We start from the raw sequence: 18,310 nt of genomic DNA, 5'->3' as shown, positions 1-18,310 counted from the left end.
GGGAAGATTGTGCACACTCACCACTTTAATCTCCCACTCTACTCCACTCCACTCTCTCTCTCTCTCTCAATCATATCCTGTAGATGCTGACCAGGCATTTCACTATCCTTTGTTGAACGTCACAGCACACAATCCTCATTATTAAAGCTATTATTAGCCGGTAAGCTATCTATTGCTCATTTAACTCACATAGTCGTCTACAGGCCTGCCAAAACAACTTCAGTATCAGTACTGGATGAAGTTTCATTCATACTTTTTAATGTATAATAAATCTGTATATAACAGTTACATGTTTGTTTGTTTTTGTTTTGTTTTTTACAGTCAAGGTCACAAAAGAAATTTGTTGGCGTTTGGAGATGTAGTTCTGCTCTATTTTGTGGGATCCCCCAAGGATCTATTATGGGTTCTCTTTTATTAATATACACATTCCCCCAGAGGCATATCAGGCCGACAGTCCCCTTTAGGGTCCCCAGCTCTATTAGTAAATATCTTAAGCTTTGATACTAGTCCATTTGCATCTACAGTGAATTCATATGCAAGGTTTGCATATGATATGCATCCACAGTAATAATCCTTTCATAGCCGACTCCAAGCTTTATATACTGTATTTGAAATATAGATATTTTATATTACCTCATATTTCCATATCCCTGTATATTATGTGTATATACAATATATGTATTGTGTAGCTTATATATACACACATCAATACTGTCACTACTTGATATTCTATTAGAAATGAGTTCATAGATATTACAGCTAATACATCTTGATTAAGTTTATCAGTGTTAAAAAAAACATGTATTGTAATTAGGTGTTCTTTAATTTGCTTTTCAAACATGAAAAGCAGAATTTATTTAATTAGCTATTCAACTAGCCTACTAGCTTAGGGACACTCAACATGTTGGCATTTCTTCGTTAGACTAAGGCCTGTTAAGGATTCTTTATCATCAGACACACGCCTCAATTTGCTGCGCCCTGTGTAAAATAAGAAAAACTGAATTGAAGTTATTCACAGTACAGAGTGAACTCAGTGTCCTGCCTCCCTCCCCTTTTCTTTCTGCTTTGATGGGCTGTGCCGTGTGAACTGCCGGAGATGCCGTGCGTAATGTGTGATGCTGCAGAACCTCTCGCCGGGTACGCGCGAATGTACGGATTTAAACGTATTTCACGCGCTTCCCCCTGGTCTTAATAGTGAGACACTGCGGTAAAAAAAAAAAAAAAAAAAAAAGGCTGCTCATATACGAGCTCCTCCTCTCACGGAAACTTTAATTCAACTGAATGAGTTTATGAATATGCGCGTGTGGCAGGGAAGGCCTGTGTAACAGTCACGGGGATTATTTCTTGCGAGAGCTCGTCTAAGCCGCATCCATCCATCCATCCGGGAGGGACGTTCCTCTCTACAGGACACAGAACAGCCACGCTCTTCTACCCTCCTCTATCACCTTTCTCTCTTTATGGTGTGATGTAGCGGTTTGATTCCTCTGGAAACAAGGACTAAAAAAAAAGCACTCGTCTCGGTTCTCACACTGTTATGCTCGGCTGTGACATCAACCGACGACCAGCACAGAAACCCGGCTTTCCCTCTCTCTCATGGGCGAAGACGAGGAGCGGTTCCGCGCCCCTTTACGCCGCGAAGGAAACGAGGAGAACGGTGACAGCGGAGCTTCTCGGGACCCGGACAGGGAGAGGAGGTACGCGGAGCTGTTCGAGCAGCTGGACTTGAATAAAGATGGCAGGGTGGACATCGACGAGCTGAGGACCGGACTAGCGGCGCGCGGCTTGCACCGAGGAGAGGCCGAGGAGGTGAGGGGGGGAGTTCACGCTGTTGCGAAGGCTGATGCTGTGGCAGGTGGACGCACTTGAGCGGCTTTATTGGCTTGCAGGAATGGGGACATTAGGTTAACCTATAGCAGCGAATGTTTCCACACAGGCAAGAGCCTGAAAGTAGACTCTAATAAGGAGGGTGATTAAAAGAAGAGATGGCGTTTATTACATTCTCAGATTTATCTTTTGTGGGACTGCACTAGGAGTCAGTAGGCTATAGCCAACGTGTCTTGTCTTTTAAAAGTCTGATCTTGCAGTGCGTTTGAAAAAAACAGGATAACTGTTTTGAACTTTCTGCCTCCGGAGTCCTGCAGCAACGTCTTTTTTAAAAGCATGTCAGGCAAATCATAAAGAGCAGCCCACCTTGTTTTCAGATGCCTAGCAACAACGCTCTTGTACTTAGTGCACCTCCACTTTCCCTGGTCTGTTGAAAGGCTGCTGAGGATCTGTATTATCTATCCATTCGCCTCAACAGCTCATTCTGTAACAGTCATTATGTAACAAGAGCTCTTTAGTCAGGTTTAGTTTTTAATTAGTTTATTAGTCCCAGTTTATAAGCTTTAGTAGTTTATTATGTATTTATTTATCACGTGTACTGATCAGCCACAACATTTAAAGCACTGATGTTACTTAGACCTGCACCACCCACTTAGACCAAACCGGGCTCCCCGACCCCACAGCAATGACACTCCTTGATGGTAGAGTGTTAAGAACGATTCAGAAACATGAAAAATGGCACAAGGTGTTGACCTGACCTCCGAATTCCCTAGATCCCAGACTGATCAGGTATCTGTGGGATGCACTGGAACAAGCCAGATCCACAGAGGCCCCTCACCTCAACCCACAGGCCCCCATTAACAACATTGCGTTGCCAGACAGCACAGGACGCCCTCAGAAGGCCCATGTCCACTCTGTGATGAGTCACAACTGTTGCGGAGGCACCAGGGCGACCGACGCAATATTAGCAAGGTGGTCATAATGTTATGCCTGATAGGAGTATGACACAGAAACTAGGTCTGTGTATGAGAATGAAGAGATGTGCAGCTGCTGTAGCATCACTACAGGAAGATGGACACAATAGAAGATGATTCCTTTGGTGTTATCCATAAAGGGTCCAATACTGCGCCCACGAATGCATCGTTCTGCTCGTGAAAAAATGGCGGACCACTCAGTAACAGTGACATATTCATACACATCATCTGAGCGCAGTTGAATAGATTTTCTGAACAATAAAATGAGTAACTTTGAGGAAGCGAAGTATTAATCTTATAAAAAGTCTTATGGGTTGTAGGATTGTCCAGTTGCATGTAGAGGTATTTCCTTCTCTATATTGATTGAAACACGTTGCGTAATGTAATCCAAATGGCGTACTGATACTTGTACATAGCTTGTCAAAGCGTAAAAAGAAGGTAGAGGCCAGTAAACTGGCGTTTACAAGGATCTTTTGGACCTTCAGGTGCAGCTCCACCAGCCATCTAAAGAGCTCCGACAAGATGTGGCGACTTGCTAGAACAGGACATACGGCACCACAGTGTCTCATTGAGAAGAAACTGACATAAAGTGATATCAAGTCATCCCTCATGCAAGCTGTTGTTATCACATCGGAGAGGCCCGAGTCTGTTGACACACATGGGAGCCTCTCTAATCACATTAAAAGACCAGTTCACCCGCTGAGTTGACGTTCAATAAAGTATGAGAGATCTGAGGGCAGTGTATGTGTCTGGGGTTACCGTCTGTACCGTTCTCTCAGTTACAACCACAGCAGCCGGAGCCACAGTAGCAATCGCACAACACAGAGGCAAAGTAAAACTACATAGTTTCAGTCTTTTCTCTTGTCTCCACAAACTTAAATAAGTTCCCAGGAGCTGACAAGAGAAGCAATATGGAAGACACTTCTTAAAGTGGCATATTTTAACAAGAAAATGATCATTGCAGGGTGCAGCTTTGTGCTTTTCAGCTTATTGTCGATGTTCAGCTGATAAGTTTTCTGCATTTTGATTGTTTGGGCTCTGTATTCTGATCAGACCAGACCAGTACCTTACAGCTGATGCATTTCCTTGCAGCCATCATATTATTGTGACATTTTCACATATAACTAGTGCACGCAGCCCCGTTTTGCATCATTAAATACGATCTTTGAAATATGGAGAGGAATTTAGAGCACAGGATACGTAAAATAACTGTGCTATAAAGCAAAGTTCCCTCTTTAAATAGTACGGTGCAGTCAAGTCCCATGTGCATGTCTTGTCATTTAATGTCATTTATCAAACCTCTTACAGGTCAACGACTAATTTGTGTGGCCTGGTTATGACACCACATAAAGACAACCTGTTCCACTTTGTGGAGGAATCCAACCCTTTGCGGATGAATATTTTAACAGTCTGTCCGTAACACAAACCTGCCACGCGACTGACCTTGACTAAGGTCTGATTTGTTGGTCTGGAGCTCATGTCAGTTTACTGTAACCTACTTGCTTTTGCTTTTTGGAGTCCAAAGAAGACCTTTATTTAGCACACACCTTCCAGTCCCTACACACCTTAGCGTATCGTAGATGATTCACAGGCCTTATCTGCAGCGGGAACTTCACAGCCTGCATTCTCTCATTGATCACTTGATTCGCAGTAAATTTTCCTCTTGTTTTGATATGCAGCTATACAGTGTAGATTATGCCGTACTGTATTGTTAATTCCGTCTTGATAAAATATAAATGAAGAAATAGTTTGTTATCCTCATCTTTAAAACAAACACAACACCCAAGTAAAATGTATTTGTTTTAAAGAATGAACCATTTCCTTGTCTTTGACTTCCTGTTCTACACAAACAGGGCTGAAGACGTTAAACTACACCTACTAGAGGGGAAAACTAGTGGCGCCTCAACCTGCAACTAAATGCTACAAAGATTAAGCATTTGTTGAGTTAGCCTTTGTTGAGTTCAAACAATGGCACCAGGAACTAAGTAGCTTGAATGTTGGATCTGATAAATCTTGACCAACAGTTCTACTGTGTGAGTAGATTGTACTTAATGTAAGAGGCAGATTGGGGGTGACTTTACAATGTGGACCCATCACAGTTGTTGCGGTCTGAATGGCTGAAACATGTAGTTACATTAATGAGGAGGTGCACTCCTCTCCGTATTGTACAAGTACAATACAGATATTTTCATACTTTACTTAGTGGATTGGTCCAAATATTCATAAACAGGATCAGACTAGAAGTACAACAATCATTAGCATCATATTTGAATTACCTCAAAGTACTAGTTTGACTGTAGAGGACTCCTGTTCCAGACAACCAGTCAGACTACTCAGGGTACTTTTGAATAGGACATTGTTTTGCCCAGCAGGATTAGGATACAGAAATGTGAGGCACTTGTTGACAGCGTGCTGCCCATGATAAATTACCATGCAGTCATATCAGGGGACAAATGTTCAGGCCCAACTGTGCAGAAAAATTATTTGGAAAAAAAAATAGGATCGGCACCAAAACCTACTGCGTTGTTCCTTCCACTAGATTTCCCTGTAGTTGAATGTTTTCTAGTATCCTGGTTACAAATGGACAAACAGATGTGACTGACAATGACACTGTTTGTCGTCGCCCTCTCGCCGAAAGCTGAACGCAACTGAAAAGTTAGTTGGTTTTTGGAATATTTCTGAATCACAAAGCTTCCAGGATTCACTCTTTTTGTCGAAGTAGAAGCTGACTTGAAGTTGTTTGATTGGTTTTATGTCTTCTACATTTTCTCTGCAGTTTTGATCTTGTACAAGCTGAAATCAACCATCAACCAAGTCTTTTTAATTTCATTATCATTAATTATGAGTTTGTTTGTGTATGCGTGAAAAAAATATCAGTTTTGGTTAAATTCAGTGAAAGTGATGAAATCCAAAGTAGACTTTATAGATTTTGGCATCCAAAAGTTGGATTAAATGACTACTACTAATAAACTACTAAAACAAAAGAAAGTAGAAACAGCAATGGGCCTAACACTCTGCCTTGTGGAACCCCACAACTGTACTTTTCAATACACTACAAAATAAAATAGTTAATATTACATTGATGTTCTTACAGGTGCCATGTTGCATGTTTTGTTAGTAACGCTGTCGGGTAATGTTTCCAAAGACAGTACAAGATAAGAACTAGCCTTGTATTCTGTCTCTCTTTGTCTCTCTGTCTTTCTCAAGAAAGGAGAGAGGATAATGTTAGCAAACAGGTAAGAAATAGTTTACTTCCTGACCTTCACTGGCACGGTGCCTTACACTTTTTGTTTTTGTTTCCTTTACTCTTTTTCTGCACCCCCATCCCCACTGTCACCTCCATGTCATCTACACTACCAGAAGATCTCAGTCTTCTTTATCCCATCTATACCCCCATTTATACTTCCTTCTGAATCACTAAACCTCTCTCTTAATGCATTCACAGATTGTCCTCGAGAGTGACATCAACCATGATGGCTTGCTGGATTTCCAGGAGTTCTCCCAGTACCTGCGGGCTCATGAGAAAAGACTGCGGCTCATGTTCCACAACTTGGACCGCAACAATGACGGTGTGGGCATGCTGAACACCTGCACACACACACACACATACCAGTTCTCTGTAAATTCCTGCTACTATTTTTCCAGTGATACACATAAAATCCGGTCTTTAATACAGCTGAACAAATAGGAACACTGTTTACAAGCCATTTAACACGTTTTGTTTTATTTGTAGGGCGAATTGATGTTGGGGAGATCCAGCACTCATTACGCAAGCTTGGAGTGGAGGTCACAGTGGAGCAGGCCTCCAGAATACTGCAGAGGTATATAATGGGAAACTAAAAACATTTTGAAAAGGAATACTTGGGCATCCATTTAAAGGAAAATAAACTTGTAATAATTACAAATCTAGTGTGGGGGCCCAAAATAAGAGACCTACCTTTATTGCATACGTATTTATTCAATGGAAACTAGACAAATGAATAGATCTTGAACATGAATGAGGCAAGAGTTACAGATGCTGTGCCCTGGTGCAGGTTTCAACGAATTAAGGCGTTTTTATTTACCCCTATTTTTTACATCCACTGTCCATTGATTTTTATCTTTCAACAAAACATGTTGGCACAAGTCCACGCACTCTGGATGGAGAAAAGCAATGGGCGCACCCTGTGAAGTTGGTGGAGTATATCAAGTCTAGAGTGCCATGACAAGAGTGCTGGTTTTTGCTGATACTGGGGACCAGGTCATATATGTTCATTTCAGAAGATTGTTATTAGCACGGTTGTGCTGTGACTAAAATGGACCTAGCATTTCTTGTGTTTTATTTCTTTCTCTTTATTTCTAACTTTATTTCCCAAAGTTGCTGACTTTGGCTTTACATTTGTGAAGCAGTTACTGTGTGAATTTGAAGGTGTTTTTAAGTGGTACTTTTTAAAGGTATGCCAGGATTTAAGAGATTACAAACAATGGAACTGTTCAAGCGGTCCAAGGTTCTGTTATCATGATGAAATACAGCCATAGCAACCATCGCAATGTCTTCATTAATTTGGTATTGGCACCAAAAAACAACCCCAACCTGTTAAGGCCTGGCTTCTTCAAGACATTGGAAGGTGTTCAGCTATATCTGGCACCAAGATGTTCGCAACAGATCCTTAAAGTTCTGTAAGTTGTACCTTGAAGTCAGCATGGGGAAGCTATTAGCCAGAAAGTACACCCCACAGTCCTGGGTGTTTCCAAGATGCAACCTATTCAAATGGCCATAACAATGTTCCACTTGTCAAACTAACTCAGGTCTTTCCATCTGCCTATTTCTGGAAAACAGAATATGAGAATTAACTGTCTACTTGTTGTGTAATCCCAAACCATGACATGCATCTTTGCTGTAAATGTTGACTGTTCAAACTGAGAGATTCAGGCTTTCTGATTAACTTCCCACTTCCTCTCCCAGTATGGACAGGGATGGCACTATGACCATTGATTGGAATGAATGGCGTGATCACTTCCTGTTCAACCCGTTCCATAACATGGAGGAGATTGTCCACCACTGGAAACACTCTCATGTGAGTCACCTGTTTCCCAGTAATAGTAATGTTCCGCTTAATCATTCAAAGACATCCTTACCTTATTTATATTTTTACACTTCCCAGAACAGAAGCAGGGCATAGCTCTTGTCAGGAAAGGTTTAGACAAGAGTCGTTAAACAACACTTTGCGATAACAACTGACATTCACATTGCTAACCCACTGTAAAAAGTAGACAAGCTTAGCCGATGGAGTGAAGTGAAGAAGGAGCAAAGCTCTTTACGTTCTAATCCCGTTGTAGATGTTTGACATTGGGGAACATCTGACGGTGCCAGATGAGTTCTCAGAGCGGGAGCGGCGGGCAGGTCTTGTGTGGAGGCAGCTGGTTGCTGGAGCCATGGCGGGGGCTGTATCGCGGACAGGAACCGCTCCTCTGGACCGCCTCAAAGTCTTCCTGCAGGTGGGTGATTGTCACTCCACTGTTACACAGTATAAAAAGCAGTGGTGTAAGGGGGTGATTAATAATATACTGACCCCCACAAAATGTGTAAATGCACTTCTTATTGTTCTATTCCCTGACCTTAGTCTTTAAGGCAACCCCTTCCAAGATTTATGAATACTCTAATAAAACTAGTCTCCAGTGTAGAGAGATGTGTTGGAACAACAATTCCTTCTCCTATTCACACAATTAGAAGGTGTATTGAGGCTGCCTGAAGCAGAGAGCACGCTATGTGATTAAAGCCATCCTTTCTGAAGGCATCAATCAGTTGTGGAGCATGAATTGTGTTACTTGACACATCTTCTTCAGATTGCATGTCAGAATATCTGAATGCACCACCTGCTCTCTGTTAATTTTTATCATAAGAGATCCATATTAGCTCAGTTAATATGCAGCATTTTAATCAGTGCTCCATCCCTTTCATGCTCCACTGACATTCACTTGTGGGTAGTATGAGTGGGTAGTTGGAGCGTTCTCAGCAAAAACATACAGGCTAGTTTGCTCGACATGATTTAAAAGTCTGAAATACCAAAAACCATTTAGCAACAGAAGAATCAGTTTTTATTATTCTCATTAAATAAAGTTTATTATTATAATAATGTTAAACTACAGATGAAACATTAATGCTGGATAAATACCCACTGTGTCTTATGGCAACTTTATTTCACGCTAAGTCGATTCAGTGGCAATGGACTACACTCTGCAGAGCTTTATAGTATCTCTTAGCTCACTCTTGTGGTTCCTGGCCCACACCTTTATTGTTTTGTTTCACTCACATAGCATCATTTTCAGCCACAGCCTGTCGTCGTTAGAGTAAAAGCCTCTGATGGAACCACTACTTGACATAGACAGCATATAGACAAAGAGACAACTGGTGAATATAGTAGAGAAAGAGGCAAACATGTTCACAAGAGTTGGGTGGAGACCAAAAACCGAGGTCAAGGAGAGTCTGTGTCACTTACATTCATTAGGTCGACATAAACATAACTCAAGGTGGATGATGAAGTCAGTTTAATTTTGCCATCCATACCGTTATGACCATTATAATGGTGGCCATTAAAACAGTAGCTCTGGTCAAGGTGGTCGCTAGCATAGGCAAACAAACTACACCTAATGCTTGATCAGGGTCCAATTCACCAAGTGAATCTGTAATTATTTAATCATCACAGGCAAAAAAGACCAGAAAAGTCTTCATAAGGACAATTTTTTAAAAAAATGTTGGATGTTGGAATGTGGAGTCCTTAAAATAACTGATCAGCCTTATTTTCTGTGTCCAGGTACACGGCTCAACGTCTCGGGGGATTAATCTGTGGTCCGGCCTGAGGGGTATGGTCCAGGAGGGAGGCGTCTTTTCACTCTGGAGAGGAAATGGCATCAACGTCCTCAAGATTGCCCCTGAGTCCGCCATTAAGTTTATGGCCTATGAACAAGTCAGTACACTCCCATCAATCAATGTGTCTGCTGGCCCACTAAGGATTTGCTTAAGTCCCAGTAGAATGTAAAAATGCAATGCATTATTCATCCCACTCCTCCTGTTTTCATACTCCAGATCAAGTGGCTGATCCGAGGCAGTAAAGAGGGCGGTAGTTTAAGGGTGCAGGAGAGGTTCATTGCTGGCTCTCTGGCAGGTGCTACTGCCCAGACCATCATCTACCCCATGGAGGTTGGTTTGAAGTTAGTCACTAAGAATTTAATCATGTGGACACTTCAGAAGATTAATGCCAAGCCTCATATTAAATTTGAGTACATTTATGTGTGACACAAATGCGTTTGTCAGTTCAGTGGGAACCACTTAAATGCTAATTTGACAACGATACAATGACCAAGACTGGAACCACTTCTCATTGTATTAGGAATGCCTTAAACTGCTCTCTAGTGTTGGCATTGGGGCCAGTTACCTCTCAAATACTTGCAAAGGGTTGGTAATTATTATAATGGTGTTTTCCTTGCAAAGTTCTCACTTTACAAGTTGGTCTACTCCAAAGCTTGGCCATGCTCGGTGCTTGAGGATAAACCACATCTAGATCAGTAAAAGAAAATGGTTTAGAATAATCTCTTAATCCTATTCCGGTTAACATTAAAGCGAGAACAATGACCTGCCAATGGTTCTCCTCACTCCTTTAGTCAGATTTTTCTATTTTCTTCCCCCCTCTGTTGTGGATAGGTGCTGAAAACTCGTCTTACATTAAGGAAGACGGGACAATACTCAGGTATGGCTGATTGTGCCAGGCAGATCCTGAAGACAGAGGGCGTCCGAGCTTTCTACCGGGGCTACTTACCAAATACCCTGGGCATCATCCCCTATGCTGGAATCGACTTGGCCGTGTATGAGGTATGTGAAACGGGCCTCTAAATGTTTTTTGGAAGATCTAATGTAAAAGTAAAATGAGTTTCTGCTTTTTGGATGATGACATTAAATAATACATGCTTTTATATTTAATGTGGATCAAATAAAATAATGTGAAAAGCCTTGCAGCTCTTTTTGTTACACATGTGTGGTCAATCTGTTCAATACCAACGGCACCAATCATTCCAAACCAATCACAATCCAGTATTTTTCAGGGTATAATAAAGCAATAAGTCCAGAGGCTGGTTTACACCCATTATGCTCACTTTCTCCTAGCTGGGGTCTCATCCCAGCAAAAACCCAGCTGCATAGTCATGGAAATAAAATTCATGGGGATTGGACAGAGCAGCAACAAGGGGTATTTCTTCAATAAGTGACCTAAGGTTCATCTTTCCCATTACTCACACTGGCATAAAACTGATGGAGGGCCTGGTTTTTGTCCATTTTAGTGATTGCTTTAAAATCAATAGTCAAACCAGACCTGATCCTCTTAAAGATACCGTCCTTGTTTCTTGTCTTATTCAGTGCATCAGTTTCTCTCTCTTTAAATTCGGGTATTTAAATGTCTTTAAATCCATCTTATACCATTTGTTTTATCTTTTAAAACTCTCCTTTCAACCTCTATTCTCCTGCCACTGGTTGTGCTTTAAGACTCTAAAGAACGCCTGGCTCCAGCGGTACTGTGTAAATTCAGCAGACCCAGGAGTTTTGGTCCTGCTGGGCTGCGGTACCGTCTCCAGCACCTGTGGTCAACTGGCATCCTATCCCCTCGCTCTCATCCGGACACGCATGCAGGCACAAGGTGGGATACGGTATTGTGATATCGAGATCCATTCATTATAAATGTCTCTTGATCTGTTGGAAAGGGCCAAGATTAGAGCTCTCTCCTACTGTAACCTCCATGTTTCATCTTCTTTCAGCCATCACTGAGGGTAAACCCAAGCTGACCATGGTGGGCCAATTCAAATACATCATATCTCATGAAGGTGTACCGGGCCTGTACCGGGGCATCACCCCCAATTTCCTGAAAGTCGTTCCTGCAGTCAGCATCTCCTACGTGGTGTACGAGCACATGAAGAAGGTCCTCGGAGTGGGTTACTAGGCTTCTTTGACTGCTACTAGACTATGAAGGACAAACGTACTAAAGCAACACAGAAGTGAAAGGCTTGTGAGAAGAACCACGGGAGAGGTGAGGATTCTGCTCCTCAAACCTCCGAAGAAAGCAAACCAAGTCTAGGAGTATGAGCGAAAAGGTCATTTCACAGATACTGCACTTTCTGCTGACATGCTCAGGTTCAAGCTTGTGTAGTTTGTCGGTAGATTCCTTCTCATAGCTGAGGAATATGGATAAGAGAAGGAGGCTAATGTTGGCTTGTCTGTCTGTTGGTTATATAGCCAACCATGTCTTTTATCTGGGTCAAGACCAAACAGTCTAGCAATGACATTGACATGAATGATTTAGAGGGGTTCAGATTCACTTATCAGTTTTAGTGCTCATCAGACTGCACGACGTTGCACAGCACTCTTGTTCATTTGCGCAATTGTGAGGTAAACAGTCAAGTTACTTTATTCACACTACAAAATCGTGTACAAGCCATATGGTCTGTGGCAGAAACAGTGTCGCTGAAGCCTCAATCTCAGTAGTCAAAAGGTTTAGGCAGGTCGTAATGCAACAGGGTTGTTTTATTCTGGGTGTGTATTGATCTCTTCAGGCCTGAACTCCACAGTGGAGTTGCGCAACTCTTTCTGTGTCCACAATGTGACGTTAGAGAGCTAACTATATCATGTTGCTGTAAATCATACAGTATGGAGAAAAACAGCATGTACATTTTGTGTAGATCATGTTGCCAGGTTAGGGTTTGTTCATGTTGCGAGTAGGTGGCACTGCGACGATCAGTTGTTCATGCATGGACCTTTACCAACTGGAAGCCATTTGAGTGATCTAGCAGAGCACTGCTATTCGCCATGCCATCTTTGTAACAGCATTCAGTCAAGAGTCACAGTTGTGATATCTGTATCTTTGTGCGCAGGACAAGCCAACAGCATATTGCTCCATCTAGACTAGTGCAAATTACCCCACGCTCGCTTCAACTGTGGGAAAACAGTAGAAATGTATTGTTTAGAGATGGACAGAAAAAGACTTAAAGCACTTTCATTAATCTCTTCCTCTGTTACCTAGTAAGCAGTAAGTTGCTGCTTCTTTCCAGTAAACATTGTACTACTCTACTCCTCTATGCCAGCAGCAAACACATCGTGAATCCATTAAAGACAACCGGGTTCACATTTTCCCCACATCAAAGGTCTTGTTGGCTTACTTCGGGACTATACTTTACCCCTCACATCTCATTTATTTCGTCTATTTTCACCTACGGAATACTTGTAGAAATCCCAATAAGCGTCTCCACTTCTTCAGGATACTATTACACCCATTCAGATTCAGTTCCACTTGCCTCGACTTCGTCACCACCGACCTCTTCCATCCTTAAACCTCTTCCCATGTTTTACAGCCTTCTTCTCTGCTGTCCGTCCCTACTTTTAGACCATTTCTCTGAAAGCTGTTACCACTACGCATCCATTAGCTGCAATCTGCAGTTGTCGTAATGTACCGCATTTCTTCAAATTTCTTCAGTATATTACTTCAAGGAGATACAATAATAAGAAACTGCTGTGAATGAGCTGCCAGTTGTAAAGGCCTACTCACGACATATTTCCTAAAGAGTGCAATACCCTTTCAAACCATTACTGATCAGAACTGGGTCCCTTATTAAATAGTTAAAGGGCTCTTAAGGGTAAAGAATGCAAATTATGATATGAGATGTGATAAGTGGCCTTTAGTGTCAAAGAGGCTAAAAGAAAATGTGAATTCCAACTAAGGCGCATGGTTTTTCTTTTTCTAACCGTCATATCATGAAGCTAGTCGCAAATTTACTGACGTTCATCCTCCAGACAAAGTAGTATTTACCTCAAGTTGCTGACAGAAAATAACTATTTAATATGTAAGCTGTGAAAAAGCTAATCAGGGACTGTGCACAAATTACTAGGAGGTCTTGGGGGTTGGTAATTTAATAAAAAATATTCTATTTTAAAGTGCTGGGATGTTCGTTTTATAAAATAAAATATAAAGTCAGCCCCCTGCCTATATTAGTAATTTTTGTATTGTCCCTATCTTGTGTCGGGATTGTTTTAATAACAATTTTTAGCTTTTTTAACAAGCTTTCTTGCTAACCTTGACTAACTTCAGTTCATGTTATGATGTAGAGAACAGTGAGTTTAGGATCTGTCCAGAATCTATCCACTTAAGCGAGTGAACGCGCAGCTGTAATATTAGCCTCGGCTCAATGTTGACCAACATGAAACTGGAACCCTGTGTGTTTTGTGAGCCGCACTTATTGCATGGAAAGTTGTACGATTAGCCATCCTCAATAACCTGAAAAAGAAAAAAAACTTCTATTCTTATATTTTGTAAACGTGAGGCATATTAAACTATTTTCTATACCTTTCTTCCTTGCAATGAAGCTTCGGCCAAAAGACTTTTGCAAGCAAAAGAATATAAGAGTGGAATCTACAATTTCATGAGAGTTGGATGGATTGTGCATGATTCCTATCATATTTAAATATAACTTGAATTTGAACTGTACAAAAAATCCTTTCTATTGTAGTTTATGGGTGCAGTTCTGAAGCAGCTGCATGTGAAGTGTAAAAGGAGGGGTGTGACACTCCTACATACATCTACACGCTGAATGTCATTATTTGCATAGTGGAAAAAGACATATATCTATATTATTATGCTTATGAATGCCTGTTCCATTATTGAGGGTTTTTTTTTTCTTCCTTTGCAAGCGTACTTGAAATAATGAGAGCTTGTTGCCACTGGGGCCTTGCGAGCATGACGTACAATATTTTTCAGCATGGGTGCATGTTCCTGGGCCGTTTGTGAAAGTGTAAGCAGGCTAGATTCAGTGTGTGGGAACTGCGATGCCTTTCCTCTATATGAGCTATTTTCAAAAAAAAAGTTTAAAAAATATACAGTATATACAGAGCTGTTGTAGTGCGAGTTTGACAACGAGCAAAAAAAAAAGAGCTTTCTAGTTTTGATAAATCATCCGTTTGATTTGAATGTGTATGTGCACTTTACATGCCTCAACGATGGAATTAAATCTGTGACACTGTACGAAGGAGCGCTGTCCCATCCAAAATGGACGTGCTATGTCTTCATCCAAGATTTATTTGGCCATAAAGCTGCTCTAATTAATTTGTGGCCACTTGGGGCGAGTGCAACAAACTGACATACTATTGCTTTCTAGTGATTATAGTGAGCATGTCAGCAAACAGTTAAGTAATATATGAACTAGTCCAGTGTTTTTTGTTTTTTTTTAATTATTATTATTATTACTGTTGCTCTGGTTCTGGTCTCCTCCGCCTATTGAGAAAAATATGTCTCTTAATGTACTGCTAAGGACATTATAGACATATTCTATGATATTTTAAACCAATCTTTTATTGTAATTTACTGTAAACATACTACTGTTCAATTAAGCTGTAATTCCCAACATATTTTGTAGAACAAACTCCCAGAGGCCTGTCAGCTGAGCTCCAGAAACCTTCCATCAAGACCATTTGCCATGTTCCAAACGTGTTTATTTGATTTGATTTTAAACTGAATGCTACTAAACACTATTAAAAATATTTAAAAGTCAGACTTTTTGCAGTAGTTTTTTCTCTCATGATATCAAATATAATTTGACATTTAGACATATATCCATCGCTTTTAGCTAATTTAAGCTTAGCTTGTTGCTACATCATAATTAATCTGTCAGTTAAGTTTTTAAATTAATATATATTCAATATAATATATATCATCTGAACTAAGCTTTTCATGTTCACATTTTGAAAAAAGTACAACAAAGTCTCACAAATGTTGACCTATGATTACAAGCTAGTGTCGGATGGCTAGCTTGTTATCATGGGTAGCTAGCTAGCTAGTTTTGAGAGTAGCCAACTAGTGTCGACTAGCTAGCTTGTTATCATTGAAGAGAGTAGCATATTAGGCCACACCCCCATCTGGGTGAAAACAAACCACAAGCGGTAAATACAAATGCCTCCGAAATCAGTGTTTATTTTGTGTTGCTAGCATTTGTTGGCCCGGAAAGCAAGTGAAATGGCCAACGTTAGTCAGACAGACACACATATAATGTTGTTGCCGAGCAATGATCGGCGACGTTACATGGAAAAACTTGAAAAAAGGGGCCGCTGGTCATAGCCTACCCAGAAATGGGTGAATGACTCCACTCAGTGGCCGGAGTTGTTATATCCAGATATTTACTCTATTACCTCACTGAATTGCGTAATAATGTGTGACAACTGTCATCAATTCATAATCATTCCATAATGTAAAATGAATGAATCGTGACATAAATACAGCATGAAGCTTAGCCAACGTTAACCCTTTCATTACATTAAAAAAAAGCAGAGAAAATATCAGTTTTATCTTTTAACTTGTTCGAAGAACAATACACAATGCAGCAATGTCTCCTTTGTTTTCACCCATAAGGGTGCGTGGCCTTACCAGTGATGTAAGATTACTCTCCTCCAAGGGTCAGCATTAATTAAACTGTCTCTTTTTTGAGAGTGTTGGTATTAGCAGCTATTATTTTAACTACAAAAGAGTTCAATACCTTGGAAATGTTAAAAGTTCTATATATTTTTGTAACTATTTCTCAGTACAGTCTTGGGACTTTCCAAAGCTATCTTATGTAGCACTCTTCTTATTGAACAGTTCTTTTTTAGCATACAAAAAGTTTTTTTTACCTCTTTGAAGTTATTACATTACCTGTGTCGGCCTCTGACATTATACAAACACTACAACCAATAAACTAACTAGGGTGTACATTCTGTGCTGTTATGAGAGTAATGACCCCATCCAGGGTCTTTTTAGTGCAATGCAGTCGTTGACATCTTAAATATAATAAAATGTAAAAACTTAAATTAGATCTGTTATACCACTAAATTCCAGAAAATGTCTTTCAAATTCACAGTTTCATTCTTCAAAGTGTGACCACAAGACATGTAAAATGTTTAAAACCTGCAGCAGGAACTGCCACTTGTTACTACCGGGTAAGCTAATTATGGTGATTACTCAACCATCTCTCTCTCTCTTTTTCTTTCTTTCTTTCTTTCTTTCTTTCTTTCTTTCTTTCTTTCTTTCTTTCTTTCTTTCTTTCTTTCTTTCTTTCACTCATTAATAGGATGCGTCCAACTGTGCTGTCTAGAACTCGGTGTGGTTTCTTTAATCTGACTCTGTTTTTGAAGTCATTTTTGAAGGTTGATAAACTTGTCAAGGTGCAACATTACACAACCTGTAACACACAATACTGTAACCCCAATGAATGTTTGCTCACATCATAACCTGCAGTGGATCATTGACTTGTCTGTTTATTCAGACTCACCTTCTGGGCTGGGATATTTGGCGTGTGCAACAATGAACACTTCATGAGTTTGTGTTTGGGTTAGAATCCACTCCCAGACAGCAAATTAATGTTTGTGTGGTGCTGTTTCTGTGGAATTTGAATTTGGTTGCTCTGGTGAGCTCAGTCAAGTTTCTCCTGGAAACTAATTTCAAAAGAACAATTCATCCATAACTAAGACATCATACTTTTAATGGGACACTGCAGAAAGATGCATAAGCTAATAAAGCCTTTCATGAATAAGTTAATGCTGTCTTCGGGGAAGGCCTGGTAGTCAGAATCCTTTGGTCTGCCCCAGGATTTATGAGATTATATCTTCCACTTGGTCTGAGACTGGACGACAATCCCCCAGGGAGCACTGAGCGTCTTTAGTCCCCCTGTTGCTAGCTGAGCAGAGTGGATTAAGTGGTTCAGCGAATTCATGAAAACAAATGAATGCCTTAATGTGCTCTCTGTAGCTCTTACATGTTTTTTTTTAGAAGTTTGCTATAACTACAAGTCCAGCTGATTTTGCTGTTACAAAAAACATTTTTGTTTTTGAAATCAAGTTGCAAAGATCTGACAATCCCCTGCACGATACAGAGCTGACATTTCTGCATAAAAATGAAAACATCAGTGGTTACATGGAATAGTAATATTATGCTTTTCTGTTTGGTTGTTCAAGAAAATTAATCATATGTATATATGTTAGGGGCAAATGTAAGTGAACTATTGTTTTCAGTATGTGGTGTGACCGCCTTTGTGCCTCACTTTTACAGCTCTCATGGTCCTACGGCATGACAGCTGGTAGCTGCCTTTATGTCACATCCTGTTTCTATAGCGTCAAATAACTAATTAAAACGAAACTTATCCAACAAATTGACAATTGAACATGGATCAACTTTTTTATTAACTATCCAAAATGTCGGAAGCCATCCTTGAAAGAAAAAAATATACATATGTGTATTTTAGTGATTCAGTTTGGCCCCAGCCCCATGTCTTAACGTGGAGGTGCTTATGACCTATACTGGAATCAGTCACCAGAGGGAGTTCTACTTTTTTATACTTTTTTATTCAGGACTGGCCTGACTGGAAACCTTGATAATAACTTCTCATCCTGGAGGTTTACTTAGTTTTGCACCTCAGTATAGTATTGAATAGTAGTATAGTCTGAATAAAAACTACAGTCATTCATGAGTGAAACA

The 18,310-nt window shown here is 40.4% G+C and overlaps 1 protein-coding gene across 1 annotated transcript; it reads left to right on the top strand.

Moving 5' to 3' along the window:
- The first annotated feature begins 1,081 nt into the window (after nucleotides 1-1,081).
- On the top strand, nucleotides 1,082-15,359 carry LOC124997235 (calcium-binding mitochondrial carrier protein SCaMC-3-like). Its single transcript, XM_047570798.1, has 10 exons — nucleotides 1,082-1,806; nucleotides 6,244-6,367; nucleotides 6,532-6,619; nucleotides 7,744-7,855; nucleotides 8,118-8,276; nucleotides 9,593-9,745; nucleotides 9,865-9,978; nucleotides 10,480-10,647; nucleotides 11,314-11,464; nucleotides 11,583-15,359. Exons 1-10 carry the CDS (start codon nucleotides 1,594-1,596, stop codon nucleotides 11,762-11,764), a joined length of 1,464 nt encoding a protein of 487 aa, XP_047426754.1. The 5' UTR covers nucleotides 1,082-1,593; the 3' UTR covers nucleotides 11,765-15,359.
- The last annotated feature ends 2,951 nt before the right edge of the window (nucleotides 15,360-18,310 follow it).

Source organism: Mugil cephalus, chromosome 20 (assembly GCF_022458985.1).
Source record: "Mugil cephalus isolate CIBA_MC_2020 chromosome 20, CIBA_Mcephalus_1.1, whole genome shotgun sequence".
Classification (NCBI taxonomy): domain Eukaryota; kingdom Metazoa; phylum Chordata; class Actinopteri; order Mugiliformes; family Mugilidae; genus Mugil; species Mugil cephalus.
The sequence above is the reverse complement of the archived record's forward strand: the minus strand, read 5'-3'. Positions and strand labels throughout refer to the sequence as shown.

Coding starts and splice junctions, on each gene's coding strand:
- LOC124997235 (XM_047570798.1), top strand. CDS start 1,594: ATGGGCGAAGACGAGGAGCGGTTCCGCGCCCCTTTACGCCGCGAAGGA. Junction 6,368..6,531: donor CTTGGACCGCAACAATGACG/GTGTGGGCATGC, acceptor TTTTATTTGTAG/GGCGAATTGATGTTGGGGAG. Junction 9,979..10,479: donor CCATCATCTACCCCATGGAG/GTTGGTTTGAAG, acceptor TGTTGTGGATAG/GTGCTGAAAACTCGTCTTAC.